The sequence below is a fragment of the Phoca vitulina genome, unplaced genomic scaffold (assembly GCF_004348235.1).
Source record: "Phoca vitulina isolate PV1807 unplaced genomic scaffold, GSC_HSeal_1.0 scaffold35, whole genome shotgun sequence".
NCBI classification, from domain to species: domain Eukaryota; kingdom Metazoa; phylum Chordata; class Mammalia; order Carnivora; family Phocidae; genus Phoca; species Phoca vitulina.
In genome coordinates, this window is record NW_022589738.1 from 16722169 (window position 1) to 16740110 (window position 17942).

At 40.6% G+C, this 17942-nt stretch overlaps 1 protein-coding gene across 2 annotated transcripts in view; it reads right to left on the reverse strand.

The window, feature by feature from the left end:
* The window catches only part of EFHC2 (EF-hand domain containing 2), a 191347-nt gene extending 174054 nt beyond the window's left edge, over window positions 1-17293 (reverse strand). Inside the window, exon 1 of one of the 2 annotated variants that reach the window (XM_032426549.1) lies at window positions 17178-17293. In XM_032426549.1, coding sequence (XP_032282440.1) covers window positions 17178-17219 — 42 coding nt within the window. In that variant the 5' untranslated portion in view covers window positions 17220-17293. Of the gene's footprint in view, window positions 1-8747; window positions 8792-17177 lie in introns of those variants that run through there. The other variant, XM_032426550.1, reaches the window with a different exon arrangement.
* Window positions 17294-17942: the final 649 nt, after the last annotated feature.

Here is a 17942-nt window from a genome sequence, read left to right on the forward strand (position 1 = left end):
CCAAACGACAGAACCTCAAAATATATGAAGCAAAACCAATAAAGTTAAAGGAGAAATAGACAAATCCACAGTTACAGTTGGGGACTTCAACAATCCTCTCGGCAACCAACACATGTAACCGACAGATCCTAACTGACCTATATAGAACCCTCCACCCAACAACAGCAGAATACATATTCTTTTCAAGTGTGCATGGAACATTCACCAAGTTAGACCATACTCCAGACCATAAAAGCAGCTTTGGCAAATGTAAAAGAATTAAGATCATACAGATTGTATTCTCTGACGATAATGGAATCAAACTAGAAATCAATAAAAGAAAGACAACAGGAAAAATCTCCAAATATGTGGAAATGAAACAACACACTTTTAAATTGTATGTGGGTCAAGGAGGAAATCTCAGAAATTTTATAAAACAGATAGAACTGAAAGAAAATGAAAATACAACATATCAAAGTATGTAGGATACAGCTAAAGCAGTGTTAAGGGGGAAATTTAGCACTAAAAATTTACATTAGAAATAAGGAAAGGGGACGCCTGGGTGGCTCAGTCAGTTAAGCGGCCGACTCTAGGTTTCAGCTCATGTCGTGATCTCAGGGTCATGGGATCAAGCCCCATGTCAGGCTCCACGTTCAATGCAGAGTCTGCTTAAGGTTCTCTCTCTCTCCCTCTACCCCTGCCCCCAACCCCACTCTCTCGCTCTCTCTCTAGTAAATAAATAAATCTTTAAAAAAAGAAATGAGGAAAGGTCTCAAATCAATACCCTAAGTTCCTACTTTGAGAAATTAGAAAAAGTAGAGTAAAATAAATTAAAAAAAAGCACAAAGAAGGAAGTAATAAAGGTTAGAGCAGAAATCAGCAAAACTGATAAAAACAGGAAAATAGAGAAAATCAAATACAAAACTTGTTCCTCAAAAAATATATATTAATAAAATCTCTAGCAAGACTGAAAAAAGCTTTTAAAAAGAGTTAAGATACAAATCACCAATATCAGAAATGGAATAGGGGATATCTTTATAGATGCCAGAGTCATTAAAAAGATAATGAGGGAACACTCTGACCAACTTTACACACATAAATTCAACAACTTAAAAAAGTGAACCAATTTCTCAAAACCACAAACTACCAAAACTCAGCCAAGATGAAATAATCTGAATAGTAACCTTTAAAGAACCTGAATTTATAACTAAAAGCCAAAAAGAAATCCCTATGCCCAGATGGCTTTACTGGAGAATTTTACCAAATATTTAAATAAGAATTAACACCATTTTTATGCAGTCTCTTCCTGAAAATAAAGAGGAGGGAACTCTTCCCAGCTCATTTTATTAAGTCAGTATTATCTTGATACCAAACCAAAGAAGACAGTTCAAAAACAGAAAACTACAGGGGTGCCTGGGTGGCTCAGTCGGTTAAGCATCTGCCTTCAGCTCAGGTCATGGTCCCAGGGTCCTGGGATCGAGCCCTGCATCAGGCTCCCTGCTCAGAGGGAAGCCTGCTTCTCCCTCTCCCTCTCCTCTCTCGCTGTGTCTCTCTCTGTCAAATAAATAAAATCTTTTTTAAAAATTAAAAAAAAAAAAAACCAGACAACTACAGACCAAAATTTCTCTTGAACATAGATACAAAAATCCTCCACAAAAAAATTAGCAAATTGAGTCTGGCACTGTATAAAAAGAATTATACACTATGACCACATGGGATTTATTATGCAAGGCTGGGTCAACATTTCAAAATCAATGTAATCTACCATATCAACAAATGGGAGAAGAAAACTCAAATAATCGTATCTATTAATACAGGTTAAACACATTTGTTAAATTCAACACCCATTCGTGGGGCGCCTGGGTGGCTCAGTTGGTTAAGCAACTGCCTTCGCCTCAGGTCATGATCCTGGAGTCCCGCGATCGAGTCCCGCATCAGGCTCCGTGCTCGGCAGGGAGTCTACTTCTCCCTCTGACCCTCCACCCTCTCATGCTTTCTCTCTCTCTCAAATAAATAATAAATAAAAAAAAAAAAAAAATTCAACACCCATTCGTGATAAAGACCCCCAACTAGTTAGGAACACAGGGGAACTACTTGATAAAGAGCATCTATAAAAAATCTATAGCTAACATCACACTTAATAGTGAAAGACTAAATGCTCTCCCAAAATCAGAAACAAAGCAAGAATGTCTGTTCTATTCTTATTCAACACATTATTAGAAGTTCTACCCACCACAGGAATGCAAGAAAAATTAAAGGGACACAAATGGGAAAGGAAGAAAAAGAACTATCTCTATTTATAGGTGACAAGATTCGTTATATAAAAAAATTCACAGAATTCACACACAAAAAAATCCTACAACTAATAATTGAGTTCAGCAGTGTCACAGGATGCAAGATCAGCACACACAAGTCGATCACACTTCCATATACTAACAATAAACACGTGAGACTGAAATTTAAAACATGATGTCATTTACAATCACTCCAAAGAAAATTAAAATACGAAACACATACAGGATCTGTGAGCTGAAAATTACAAAATGCTAATGAAAAAAATAAAAAATGACTTAAAGAAATGGAGACACATATCATGCTTAAGGATTGGAAGACTCTACATAGTAAAGATGCCAATTCTCCTCCAAAATGATCTAGAGGTCTAATGCGATTCCTACCAATATCCCAGCAAAGTTACTTGTAGACATAGACAAGCTGATTCTAAAATTCATATGGAAGGTACAGACCCTAGACAAAGAAGAATCTTGAGAAAGATAAGTAAGGTGGAAAGAATCACTATACCTGATATTAAGGTTTACAACATTACTATGGTAATAAAAACAGTGTGGCATTGGCAGAAGGACAGACACAAAGACCAACAGAACAAAACAGACAACAAAAAAGACCACCCAAAAATGCTCAAATGAGTTTTTACAAAGGTGCAAAAGCAATTCAGTAGAGGAAGACTAGCCTTTTCAACAAATGGTGCTGGAGTAATTGGATATCCATAGACAAAATCAAATGGATCCTGAACTAATTATCACATCTTATATAAAAATCAACTCAAAATGGATCACAGACTTGAACATAAAATGTAAAACTATAAAAATTTTAGGAAAAAACAGAGGAGAAAATCTCCAGTATCTAGGGCTGGGCAGAGAGTTCTTAGACTTAACTCAAAAGCATGATCCATAAAAGGAAAAATTGATAAATTGGACCTCAACAAAATTAGAAACTTTTTTGCTATGCAAAAGTTAACAGGATGAAAAGACGAGCTACAGACTGGGAGAAAATATGTGCAAACCACATCTTAGCCGAAGGGCTAGTATCTAGAATATATAAAGAATTCTCAAAGCTCAACAGTAAAAACACATCCCAATTAGAAACAGGCAAAAGACATAAACAGACATTTCACCAAGGTGGATATACAGATGGCAAATAAGCACATGAAAAGATATTCGACTCATGCATAAGCCATCAGAGAAATGCCAATTAAACCCACAATGAGATATTGCTATACACCTATCAGCTAAAATAAAAAATAGTGACAATACTAAATGCTGACTAGGATGTGGACAAACTAGATCACTCGTACACTGCTCTGGGGAATGTAAAATGGTACATTTGCTCTCAAAAATAGTTCGGTAGTTTTATGTTTTGGTTTGTTTTGTTTTTGTAAAACTAAACATGCAGGGGTACCTTGGTGCCTCAGTCAGTTGAGCATCCAACTCTTGGTTTCCGCTCAGGTCGTGATCTCATGGGTCGTGGGATCGAGCCCCTCGTTGGGACCCTGCACGCAGCATGGAGTCTGCTTGAGATTCTCTCTCTGCCCCTCCCCCCCCACTGATGCGTTCTCTCTCTCTCAAATAAATAAATAAAATCTTTTTTAAAAAACTAAACATGCAATTACCATTATGATCCACAAATTGCACTCTTGGATATTTATCTCGGAAAATGAAAACACATATCCACACAAAAACTTGTACATGAATGCCCATAGCAGCTGTAACCCTCACAGCCCAAAACTAGCAATGGCCCAGATGTCCTCCAGCAAGTAAACAGTGAAAGAAACTGTGGTACATACATGGACTACTACTCAGCAATAAAAATGAAGGCACAACTGATATGTGCAACTAGCTACATAAGTCATGAAAAAATTAAGCCAAGTGAAAAATAATAATAATCCCAAGAGGTACATACTGTGTAATTCCATTCTGTGTAACATTTTCAAAGTAATGACATTTTGGGGGGCACCTGGGTGGCTCAGTCAGTTAAGCGCCCGACTCTAGATTTCGGCTCAGGTCACGATCTCAGGATCATGGGATCGAGCCTCTCAATGGGCTCCACGCTCAGCAGGGAGTCTGCTTGTCCTTCTCCCTCTGCTCCTCCACCAGCCTGTGCTCTCTCTCAAATAACTAACTAACTAAAATCTTTTAAAAAATTTTTTAGAAATGGAGCACAGACTAGTGGTTGCCAGGACTCAGAGATATTGGGGAGGCAGTTGATGGGAAGGTGGGCGGGGTTACAAAAGAACAACAGGATGGACCCTTGTGATGCTGGAACTGGTCGGTATCTTCACCGTCAGGGTGATCACAGCAACCCACACATGTGATGAACCGTACAGACTAAATGCACACACGCAAATGAGTACAACTAAAGCTGGGGACACCTTAATGGGATCAGTGGATTATATTAATGTTTATATCCTGGTTCTGGTAGTATACTAGTTTTGCAAAATGGTACCAATGGGAAACTGAGTAAAGGGTACAGAGGATCACTCTGTATTATTCCTTTGAGCTACACGTGAATCTCTAATTTTCCTCCATAAAAATTTCAATTACCAGTACAAGGCAAGAGTGGATCTACTTTCCTTGGTAACCAGGAGACAGTCCACACTGGTGCCTTTTATAAAGTATGAAGTATGAATGGAAACACAGATGAGCAATAAATGACTCACAAAAATGAGATGGAAAGAGCCCTATAAAATGATAAAACAAACATTTTGGCTTCAGTTGCCAAACTCGTGTGCCAAAGAAAAGGTAGTCTAAATTAACTGCAAGCCAAGTGAATGGACCTGATCTCCCCCCAAACTCTAGCCGTTATGACCATCCCCTCCTTGCGGATACCAAACACATGGTCAGGAAAGCACAAAGTTTCTTTGGCCTTCAGTTGGCCAAGCTGAGTACTTAGTCACAGTGGAGTGGTCAGGTCAAATTCAGGCATCCTGGGGGCCTGGCTAATGGGGGAGTGAAAATGCCTATTTCCCCCTTCCTTTTGCCTTGGGGTCCCCCTCCCCCCTCAGAGTTGGCTCTGCCCTTTCTACAACTATAGTAACAGGATAAACTCCTCAGGAAATGGCCCAAGAAATCCCCTTACGTGTGCGCTAGAACCCTGCTGTCGGGAGACTGGTCTCTTAAGGGGGTCCTGCCTCAAGAATGTTCAGAGAAGAATGTGCTGCTTCTGGAAAAGGCCAAACTGGACGCCAATAAGGAGAAGAGAAATGTCCCTCTGCGGGGCACAAGGGGCCACAGAAGAGGCTTTGAGTCACAGCTTGTATGTGACATCTTCATGCTATCCTGGCCACTTGGCATAAGCCACGCATCCTGAGAGGCTTACAACCTACTGAAGCCGCAGCAGCACATGACTTTCTTCCTCTCTTATAGTCACTGTTGCTAAAATAAGAAATCCTCTGCTCTACGGCAACAGTGGAAGACACAGGCGAGAAGCTAATTCCAGAGAGGATTCTCCCAAACTGTGTTTATCGCCCCTAGTTTTTAGGCATGGCGGCTACAGGCAGACAGAGACAATCAACAGGCACCTAGTAAGGGCCTGCCCCGGGGAAGGAAAGGCAACCCAAAGAGCCATCAATCACAGTTCCCCAGTCAGCAGAGGAATGTCACAGTCACACATAAAGAATGCAAAACACAACACAGGCAATAAGCCAGTAAATGGGTGGTCTGGACAATATAGGTGTGTTCAGGGTTATGAAGACAGAGAGAGGTCTCCTGCTGAAATGATCAGGGAAGGCTTTAATGAGAAGAGGGGGAGTAGAGGCACCCTTCAAGGGAAAGCTAAGATTTAGATGGGAACAGGAAGAAGCACAAGAATGCTGTCAGGAAGAAGGCAAGTAAACCAATAATTGAGTAGTTTAACAACGGAGTCCAAAATATATTCAAAGGACAGACAGTGAGTATGCTGGTTTAACTGGGGTATGAGGCTTGTTTTCCATTACGGAAAAGAAAACTGCTAAGAAATAAGAGTATCGTTTGAATTTTTTACAATGATGGCATACTCACGTATTACCTATATATTAAAAAACACAAACAAAAATGTTTTAAAGGAAGGGGTGCTGGGGCCCCTGGGTGACTCAGTAGATTAGGCATCGGACTCTTGATTTCGGCTCAGGTCATGATCTCAGAGTCGTGGGATCGAGCCCCACGTTGGGCTCCATGCTCGTGGAGCTGCTTGGGATTCTCTCCCTCTTCCTCTACCCCTACCCTGCTCATTCTCTCTCCCTCTCTCGAAAAGAAAAGAGAAAAGAAATGCTAAGGCTGAAGGGGCATCTAGACTCACAGGTATCGAGTCCGTGGTTGGTATGGCAGACAAAGGTTTAGCTCCCAAAAGCCATTATTTACTGCCTTTTCTCTTTCCCAGCTCCAAAAACAGATGGTGAAAAATCAAGTTTCCAATACCCCTTTAGCAAAGGAGAGCCATATGACTCTATTTTAGCCAATAAGATGTAAGGGGGAAATCTACTGGGGGGGCTGGAAAACACTTCATTTCCTGAAAAAAAGGGCCTTTTTGCCCTCCCTCTCCTCCCTACTGGTCTTGAATAGGGTTATGAGATGTTGTGATGTCTGGAACTAAGGCAAGCACCTTGCATCCATGAGGCCACAGACCCAAGAATGAAAAGCCAACATTCTCATGATAGCAGAATGGAGAGATAAAAAGAGTCTGAGTCCTTTATGACATTCATCGGCCACTGCCTAAACCTGAAACTGCCACACCACTAGAGTCCTTCTGATAAGAAGATCAATTTGGCTTAAGCCACTGTTAGTCAGGTATTCCGTTACTTATAGCCAGAAGTATCTATCCTAAGTAACAGAGTTATGAAGTTCAGAACAGAATACAAAAGCAACCAAGGTTAGGTGTTTGATCCCCAAATAGGCAAAGTGACTCTAATTCCTGAACCCCAAATTAACATTTAGGAATAGCAATGGAATATTATGTCATTTCCAAAGTATGAGTGACAGCTTCAAGAAGTGGCCCAGTCTGAAATAATGGGATTTCAAAGGTATTTCAGTGGATCCTGGAAACAAGTAACAAAATCCTTTAAATCAAAACCATCCCATGATCTGGCACAATAGACACCTACTGTTTGCCTGTCCAGTGATTTCTCCACCACCAACTCCTTTCTTCGGCCATTTATTTTCCAACAGTTTTATTGAGGTATGATTCATACATTCTAAAGTTCACCCATTTAAAATATACAATTCAATGGAGTTTACTATAATTACAAAGTTGTGCAATCATCCCCACAATCTAACTTTAGAACGCGTTCATCATCCCAAAGAGAAACCTCATACCCATTAGCAGTCACTCCTCATTCCATCCCCTCCCCCACACGGGCCTAGGCAACCATTCATCTAATTTCTGTCTCTATAGATTTGCCTATTCTGCGCATTTCACACAAACGGGCTCATACAATATGCAGTCTTTTACATATTGTTTATAGTATGTTTTTGAAGTTCATCCATGTTGTGGCATGTATCAGTATTTTTATGGCCAAATAATATTCCACTGTATGGCTAATACCACATTTTATTTATCCATTCGTCAGTTGATGGACATTTGGGTTATTTCTAATTTTTGGCTAATATGAATAATGTTCTAAGCATTCACGTTTGCATTTTTTGTGGACATACGTTTCTCTTCTCTTGTATACCCGGGGGTGCTGCGACATAGAGTAACTCCATGTTTAAACTTTTGTGAAACTGCAAACTTTTCCATAAGCAGCAGTACTGTTTTATATTCCTACCAGCAATGCATGAGGGTTCCCATTTCTCCACATCCTTGCCAACACCGGATACTGTCTTTTTTGTTATAGCCATCCTAGCGGGTATAGAGTAATAACTTACGGGGGTTTTGATTTGAATTTTCCTAACAACTAATGATGTTGATCATCTTTTCATGTGTTCCTGGCTCTTTGTAAAGGTTTTTTGGAGCAATATCTCTTCAGATCCTTTGCTCACTTTTACATACACTGGATATAAGTTCCTCATCAGACATATGCTTTGCAGATGTTGTCTCCCATACTATAGGCAGACTTTTTACTTTTTCCGTAGTTTCTTTTGAGACCCAAATTTGGCTATTTATTGCAGCAATATTTGTAACAGCAAAAGACTGGAAATAATGCAACTATATATCAAAAGGGGATGGGCTGAATAAACTATGGTTATGTCAACACAATGGAGTACTCTGTAGCTGTGAATGGATTACACATTCCAACAGCATGAGGAAAACTGTCCACTACGATGAAGAGATCTCCAAGATACACTGTTAGAAGGAAAAATGGAAGACGTAAGAGAATGTATAGAGTACGCTACCATTTGTTTAATAAGAGACCATGTGAATGTATTTTAAAATTTGCTGGTTTAAAACCAAAAACAGAAAAAGCAAAGATTAAAAAAAAGTTTTGGGTTAAGCTACTTATAGAGGGAAGGGGAAAGAGATAACAAGATTGAAGGGACAAGGACAAAAGCTATACATACCTGTCTGAATGCACCTCACTTCGTAAATTTGACTCTGAAACCACATAAATGTTCTATTTTTACACTAGAGTAAAACAAAGTTTTTAAAGTTAAAAAGCAAGATTATGTAAGTGATGAATCACTGAATTTTACCCTAGAAACCAATATCACACTGTATGTTAACTACCTAAAATTTAAATTAGGGACTCCTGGTTAAGTGTCTGCCTTCAGCTCAGGTCGGGACCTCAGGGTCTTGGGATCCCGTCCTGCATCGGGCTCCCTGCTCAGGGGGGAGTTTGCTTCTCCCTCTCCCTCTGCTCCTCCCCCTGCTCATGCTCACTCTCTCTCTCTCAAATAAATAAAATAAAAAATCTTAAAAGAAATTTAAATTTTAAAAAAAAATTTAAAAAAAAAAGAAAAAAAACAAAATGAAATAAATGAACCTAACTGGGTATTGAGTTGGTGACCTAACCATACTGTCAGGAACCATTTAAATGAAATTAAAACCCAATAATTTGACCATACATTCCTAATGGGATATATAAAACAAAAGAACTACAAAGAAATATTAAACCAGGGCACTGGGGTGGCTCAGTCGTTTAGCGTCTGCCTTCGGCTCAGGTCATGATCCCAGGGTCCTGGGATGGAGCCCCGCATCAGGCTCCCTCTCCCAGTCCCCCTTCCTGTGTTCCCTCTCTTGCTGTGTCTCTATCAAATAAAAAAAAAAAAGAAATATTAAACCATTTGAAAACTCAAATTCTTAATAATGTTATTGATCAGAAAATATTATATGGATATATATTTTTATTTATGATAGGATAAAGCAAGAAAATAATTATGTTAACATCCTTATGAATCAAGATTCTCAATATAAGTAAAAGATAAATACAGAATCAAAGAAGTTAAATAAAAACCCTATAATCCTTCATTTGCATTGGAAATACCAGTTTGGATTCATGTTGTATTTTATCTTTAAAAATGTACACATATTTTCTAGCCTTAAGAGAATGAAAATTTAAGCCACAGACTGGGAGAAAATATTTGCAAAGCACGTATCCAACAATGGACTTGTATCCAGAATATATAAAGAACTCTCAAAATTCAATAGGAAGGAAACAAACAACCCAGTTAAAGACAGGCAAAACACACTAACAGACATTTCACCAAAGAAGATAGATGGGTGGCAAATAAGCAGACGAAAAGACGTTCAACATCATTAACTGCCAGGGGAAAAAAGTTTCAATCAGGATGACATACCACTCTACGTTTATTAGAATTGCTAAAATCCAAACACTGACAATGCCAATTGTTCACGAGTACTCTGAGTAACAGGAACACTCATTCATTGCTGGTGGGAATGCAATGATACAACCACCTTGGAAGACAGTTTAGCAATTTCTTGTAAAGTTAAACATATACCTATGCCAGTTCCAAATATATATATATGAAAGTCAAGTATCCTGTCATTCATAGGGAAGCAGTGACCATTTTGCTGTGGTTTTTCAACTTCTGATTCCTATAAGCAAAGCTTTCCTTGTTAACAGGTATCAAGAGGAAGGCCAGAAATCTCATTTCAGTTGAAAATGAAATCTATGTGTGCTTATCTCAAATTTGACCCAGAATTCAGTATTTATGTGGCAGAATACCAGCACAGGTTTCACATTTAAGAGGTAATTTTTATTATTTTTAGTTTTAAGAAAATAATATTCTTTTTTTTAAAGATTTATTTCAGAGAGACAGAGTAAGAGCGCAGGGGAAGGGGCAGAGGGGGAAAATCCCCAAGCAGACTCCCGGCTGAGCACAGAGCCCCATGCAGGGCTCAATCTCACGACCCATGAGATCATAGCCTGAGCCAAAACCAAGAGTCAGACGCTCAACCTACAGAGCCACCCAGACACCCCATAAAGCTTAACTTTTAAGTCTCATATAAAATTAAGTCTTAGGCTATATTTTTATTCATATTCCTTTGCCATATGGTTTTAGTGACTTACTTAACATTGTTGATGTATTTTCATGTTGTAAACAGCATTAATTAAAATGAATTTATAACCTTTATTTAAATTAAATCAACTGAGCCTACTTTTTTAAAAAGTAAATCACATCTTGGATTAAAACAGTTACTGAACAGAAATGTACTATGTTGCTTTATGAATTTTCTAAATGTATAAAAAGGAAAGAAAGGTAAGCTAAGCTTGATTGCCTATTTGTTTTTCAAGAAAAGCTGGTTAAAAGTCATTTTTAGTTTTAAATAGGGGGAAAAACTACTTTTACTGATACCACATGCCACATATCCTATCTTACTAGGGCCCTTGATAGTAGAAACAATGAGAGGATTTTTAGGTCTACTTGGATAAGGGGAAAGGGGGAAAAAATCAAGTAGGAAATTTTACAGTAAAGAGAAAAAAACCCTGAAGTTTCCTCTACTATGTACCTGGCCCCCTCCCACCCTGCATTAGAGTTGATATCCTTTGCAGGAAAGGGAAACCACACAGAGCACGTGAGTAAGTTGACCAAAATTAACAAATCCACAGAAACCTATTACTTTTTACTCAGAAGAGACAATTATTACTGGATCATTACATCTACAACTCATGGATCATGCTAATGTACCATGGGCTGTAGAAATCATTTGTACACAGGAGGTCCCCGAGAGCTGAAAAGCATTTCAAAGTCCCTCTGGGATAAAAAGATTGAGATTTGGGATGAAGACAACGTCTCTGAACTAGTTAGAGGTGATCGTTGCAAAACACTGTGAAGGTACCAAATGCCACTGAATGGTACCCTTTGAAATGGCTAGTGGTTGAGGTGTCTGGGTGGCTCAGTCGGTTAAGCATCTGCCTTTGGCTCGGGCCCTGATCTCAGGGTCCTGGGATCAAGTCCCCACATCAGGCTCCCTGCTCAGTGGGGAGTCTGCTTCTCCCTCTCTCTCTGTCCCTCCTCCCCGCTTATGCGAGTGCTCTCTGTCTCAAATTAAAAAAAAAAAAAAAATTGAAATGGCTAGTGGTTAATTTTATGTTATGTGAATTTTACAGCAATTAAGAAAAAAAAATCTGGGGTGCCTGGGTGGCTCAGTCGTTAAGCATCTGCCTTCGGCTCAGGTCATGGTCCCAGGGTCCCGGGATCGAGCCCCACATCGGGCTCCCTGCACCGTGGGAAGCCTCCTTCTCCCTCTCCCACTCCCCCTGCTTGTGTTCCCTCTCTCGCTGTGTCTCTCTCTGCCAAATAAATAAAATCTTTAAAAAAAAAAAAAGAAGAAAAAATTTGACTAGGATCTGTTGAAGCTTCTAGGAGGGTAAAAGACTAGATCTGGCCTGGAAGGAAACTGCAGTTCTGAATTAAAAACAGAGGCATGAGCTGGTAGAAACAGCTCTAATGAGAGCGTGTTTCACACTCTGCTACCACAATAACAAACAGGTTTGAGTGCAACCCAGCTCACTTGCACACGTGGCAGAAAGCAAAAGTCCGCGAAAGGATACTTACTGTTCCCATGCCCTCACACATTACTCTGATTTTTTTTTATCTTTTCTAGTCCATTTTGCTTCTTTCTTTTTTTTTTTTTTTTTTTTTAAATGCTGGCCATGATTCATTAAATTGATCTCATAAGGTGACGGGCAAACTCTAATGGACTCGAGTGTCCAGGTTGAGGGGTATGCACCTGATGCAAGTTATTTTAAGGCAATGGAATTAACCACTAAGAATATAACCAGAAATCTATAAGCAGAATTTTAGATCAGGAAAAACCTCCACCCTGTGCATAGAGTCATTGTTTTATGATTATTTTTGTCATTGCGCTAAATTTAAATTGATTTATCTACCATCCCATGAGGAAGTCAATATGTATACTATGTATTACTCAGAGTGTGTCCTTCAGCTGTTTATCATTTAAATTGCTGGTAAATTTCCCAAAGAACGCTTTTCCTTATATATTAGTAAGTAGGCTTATATTAGTCTAGATAAAAATAAATTTCAAGGTATTGCCCACACCCTTTTGTGAGAGAGGCAGAGAGATTCTGAATTTCTGTTTTATTCTACTGCTATGAATTCAAATAGTTTATTTTCTTCTAAGGAAACAGTTGCTTCACTATAAAGTAGAGACCGACTATTGACAACAAACCCTCCTAAGATGGTGGCAAGGTAGCTTCATAAAAAACAGAAAGTGTACTCCTTTTTATTACTCCATTATTCATTAGGGGCATTCAGGATCAGCTAGCCAGCCATCTGTCCAAAATGCTATAGAAAAGATTTTTAGCTTTGTCTGGAAATGTCCCTTTTAACTTTAATATCCTATTATTTTTGACAATGTGCCTGAGATTCTCTTAGCTCAAAATAAAGGCAGGATGTAAATTCTTGGAAAAAGATACCATGTGTCTGGAATTTAGCTGTGACCTTTCCCTAAGGTTTTCAATTAATTCACATCAAAATAATTTTAATGTCATCAGTGGTACAAATGCTTATATTTTAGAAAGCACCATACTTCTTGTATTTCGGAGACAGAAATACAGGCTGCGCATCACCTAGCTGTGGGCAGAAATCAATCTATTGCTCATGACTTTCAGCAGCTAATCAGGGGGAGAAACAAGTTCCTTTTTAATTTCTAAGAAAAGCAATAAAAGTTAGCTTGTGTTATAATTTTAAACCCAAACAGCCAGTAATTATGCTATCTCCAGGAGGTGGGGGGCCGGGGGGGATGATTAAAAAAAAAAAAAAAAAGCCAGATTTGGCTCTACTGACTTTTTGACCACTCTATGCACCAGAGAACATATGATCTTTTAACTAAGTACAAGTTTTTAAAATAATATTAGTTTTTTGGCACCAGTCAGTAACAAGGTTAGTGCAAATGCAGCCATCTGAATTAGGCACATACAAGTTTGTTAAATGACATATATATAAATACTCAATATATAAATACTAGTTTGTTAAATGACAGCCCAAAATATCTAATAAGTATACTGTCATTCCCTAATTCACACACACACACACACACACACACACACACTCCTTTTGGTCTGAAGCATAAAGTAAATAATTTTTTTAAATATAGTCACAAATCTAGAAGCAGCCCCACATGTATTTGGGTACTTGTGACAAAGGTAGCAGCCCTGCAGAGAAGTAGAGAAAGGGTGGTCTCTTCCAAAAATGTGTTAAAGACAAGACAACAGACCCTAAATGGAGTCGATCATACTAAGCCCCATGTCAAAAACTGAAACTTAACTTACAGTTTTGGCTGTCCCAGAAATTGAATCTTAAACTAGCCAATCATGAATTGCCTGATCAGCATGAGTTAGGTAATCTGCCTAAAAAGCCCTTGTTATCATATCCCACAAGGAAAGTAAACTTATAGTAACCAATCTAATTTTTGCCTAGTGTAATGCCCCCCTTAGGCCTATAAAATGTCTTCCTGGGAGAGCTCTTCAAAGCTCTCTTCTGTCTGCTAAACTGGATACTGTCAATTCATGAATCATGGCATAGAGCCACTGAGATCTTTAAAACTTACTCTGTTGAACTGTGCTAACAAATGGTTCTGGGTCAACTGAATATCCATATAGGAAAAAATATAACCGGACCCCTACTTCTTTTCATACACACACACACACACACACACACACACACACACACACACACAATTTATACTAGATTAGAAATCTAAATGTGAAAGGTAAAAACAACAAAATTTCCAGACGACAACACAGAAAAATATCATATTTGGCATAAGGAGCAATTTCTTAAAGAAAAAACAAAAATCACTAATCTAAAGGAACAATTACTTATCAGAAACACCATTAAGAAAGTGAAGGGGCACCTGGGTGGCTCAGTCGGTTAAGCGTCTGCCTTCGGCTCAGGTCATGATCCCAGGGTCCTGGGATCGAGCCCCGCATCGGGCTCCCTGTTCGGCGGGAAGCCTGCTTCTCCTTCTCCCTCTCCCACTCCCCCTGCTTGTGTTCCCTCTCTCGCTGTGTCTCTCTCTGTCAAATAAATCAATAAAATCTTTAAAAAAAAAGAAAAGAAAAGAAAGTGAAAAGGCCAGCCACAGACTAGAAGATATTTGCCAACACAGATGTCGGACAAAAGGGTCACATCCAAAGTCTATATAGAACTCCTACATTTCACTAAGTAAAAAAAAGGCAGACAAACCAGCAGAAAGAGTAGACAAGAGACAAACAAGTATTACACAAAGAGAATATCCAAATGACCAATAAATGTGTAAATCATGCTCAAGTTCATTAGGAATCGGGTAAGCACAGATTGAAACTACAGTTTCCCTGTACTTGTTGATCGAAATAACTACAGTTTAAAAGACCAACCATACCAAGTGTTACGATGTAGAGCGACCGGAACATAACATGCTGCTGGGGATTTAAATTGGTTTAAGCGCTTTGACAGTGTCTACTAAAGCTGGACATATGAAAACCATATGATCTAGCAATTGTAGCGACAGACACGGACAAGAACAGTCACAGCAAACTATTCTTAATAACCCCAAACAAGCCAAATCTCTATCTATGGGTATATAAATGATGTCATACTCACACAATGGAATACTACAGAGCAAGGAAAATGGGCAAACTACCTCTGCAGACAGCCCCATGAACAAATCTAACATAACATTGAGCTAAACACAAGCCAGTCACAAAACACACCAGACGTTTACATTGATACCAAGTTCAAAAGCAAGCAAAACCTAACCACAGTCCCCGCATTCAGGACAGTTAACTCTGGACAGTAAATAGCAAAGGGGGTAATGACAAGAAAGAGCCATAGGCAGGGTTGCCCCATAATATAGAAGATGTCCAGTTAAATTTGAATTTGAGATAAACAAGTAAGCTTTCGGTCTAAGTGGGTCCCATTCAGTATTGGGGACATACATTTTTATTTGCTAAATCTGGCAACCCCAGTCAAGGGAGAGGCTTTTGGAGTACTGGTAATACTCCGTTTCTTGATGTTCACTTGGTGTTCATCCATTATGCATTTCTCTGCACGTGTTGTACTTCACAATAAAACAAAGTATACTCAGTACAGCTTTGCAGATTTTAAAATATCTCCTCAAAGCCCTGCTTTTCCTTCCTATTCTTCATCACTGCATGTGGGAGCTGTGATACTTCCGCAGTAGGGGGACATCGGTCATCTGAAGTGTTGCGGGGCCCAAAGCTGTGGGCTCTTACTTTCAATTTTTATTAAATTTACTCCTACACTGCATGCTTGTTTACTTCTGGAATCTTTTTGCGTGTCCTGCCTCTCAGGGTCTTTCTTCCTTGGTGTGGCTGGCTGAATCTTAGCAAAGGGCAATGCTGGGCGGGAAGGCCGGCGTCTACCCATCAGCCAAAAAAATGCACAAACCACGGTTTAACAAGGAACTCGGTCCGGCCAAGCGACCCGTGGAGGTCAGAATCTAGCGGCCTGAAGCCACAAAGGAAACTGGGACTTTAGGGCCAACAACTTGAAAACAGACACTTCGGAATCCAGAAAGTCAAACGCTTCATTCAATCCCCTGCTGCGTTCTAAATTTACCAGAGGTTTACACAAACACCTTGAGGGGCTCCCTCGAATTCCCTCCCACCCGTGTTATCACCTACCTTCTTCCGAAGACGCAACTGGCAAACCCAAGGGAAGAGTGGTGACCAGTGTAAAGAAAAGCATGAATTACTTTTCTGCTGTTGTTTAAATAAGGGGCTATTTATTACTGGCAAGATTCTTTGGTGCTCAGGGTTTTTTGTGTTGTCGTGTTGTGTTGTTTTGTACTTTCATCTTGTTTTGAAATGAACTCCTCCCAATCCTCAACGAAGAAAAAACTCCTCCAGGTTTGGATGCTTCTCTCTATAAAGCTTAGGACCGAACTTTACAGGCTGATGGAACCCTTCCCTCTCGGCCCCCAGCAGCCTCCAGAGGACCAGGTTTCTTGGCTTTCCTAACAGCAACTCTATTTCTCTCTTTCACACAGGCTATTAAGGACAATGACTAGGCACCTGGGCTGTGGAAACAGGTTGCCTGGGAAAAAGCCAATTTCACACTGAAACTGTGTAGCTCTGGCCAGTGAGGGAGTGACTCATCGCCCCGTGCCTCAGTTTCCTCAACTGCAAAATGGGAATAAAAATAGGACCTAAGCAGCAAATGCCGTGCCAGGCGACTAAAGCACAGCACCTTGCATATCTTAAACGCTCAACGATGACTCTTATCACGTCACTACCACTGGCTACCTTCGCGGGTCCTGCCACCTATGAAGACTCTACTTCTGTATCTGATGTCGTTAAAGCATCCAGATGCAGTTAGAAGAGACTGGGAAAAGGGGAGACAGAAAGTAAGTGTTCCCCCGGCCCACAAAGTTTGGTCCAAGTTGTGCCCAGTGCGCAGGGGTGAAGCGGCAGCAGGATACTTGAGTAGGGTCGGGGGAGGTGGCCACGCCCGGACCCCAGATTCTGGCCGGGACCTCTGACCTCGGGCGCCCTCACTACTCACGTTGCGGTTGAAACTGTTGCCAGGCAGCAGCGGCAGGGCCATGGCTCTCAGCGTCCGAGGGTCAAGGGGCCGAGAAGAGGGACCAGCAGGGAGCGGCCGCCTTGCGGCCGCGTTGTTTAACCCCCCACCACGTTACCTAGAAACGGGAGGCGGCGTCACGGAAGGAGGAGGAGCTGCGGCGGGCCGGAGGGGGCGGGGCCAGGCGGGAAACTCCCCGCGCGCTCCTCCTCCCCCGCCCACCCTCACCCCGCAGCCGAGTGCAGGTCTCCCGAGGCTTCTCTCCACAGGCGCTGTGCACACAAAGACTGACAACCACACCACTCCCGGCCCCCGCTGCTTTCTGGTTTAACCCCTTTACAGAGCTTAGGCTCCTCCGATTCTGACGCACTTTGGCCATTTGCTTATTATGTTTAGTTCAAACACAGAAAAGTGCAGAAAACGATGTGACATCCGCGTGCTCTCAGAAATGTAACAGCGTCTAATGTTACATTTACATCAGCTTTTATTTGGTAGTTAAAATGTTCGAGATGGATCCAAAAACCACACCCCCACACCCCCACCCCATGAAAACCCGTTCAGTCCTAACCACCATCCTCGGTCCTTCCTCTGTACGTTTTTATACTTGAACTAAACATGTGTAAGGTGCTCGTTCCTGGTCTAATCAGGGTGGCCAGGGGCAGGGGTAGGTGGCACAAAAGGCAGCCTCTGTCGTTCCATCATGCACCCAAGATGCCCGAGCCAGGAGCCTCCTGGAATCCTGTCCCC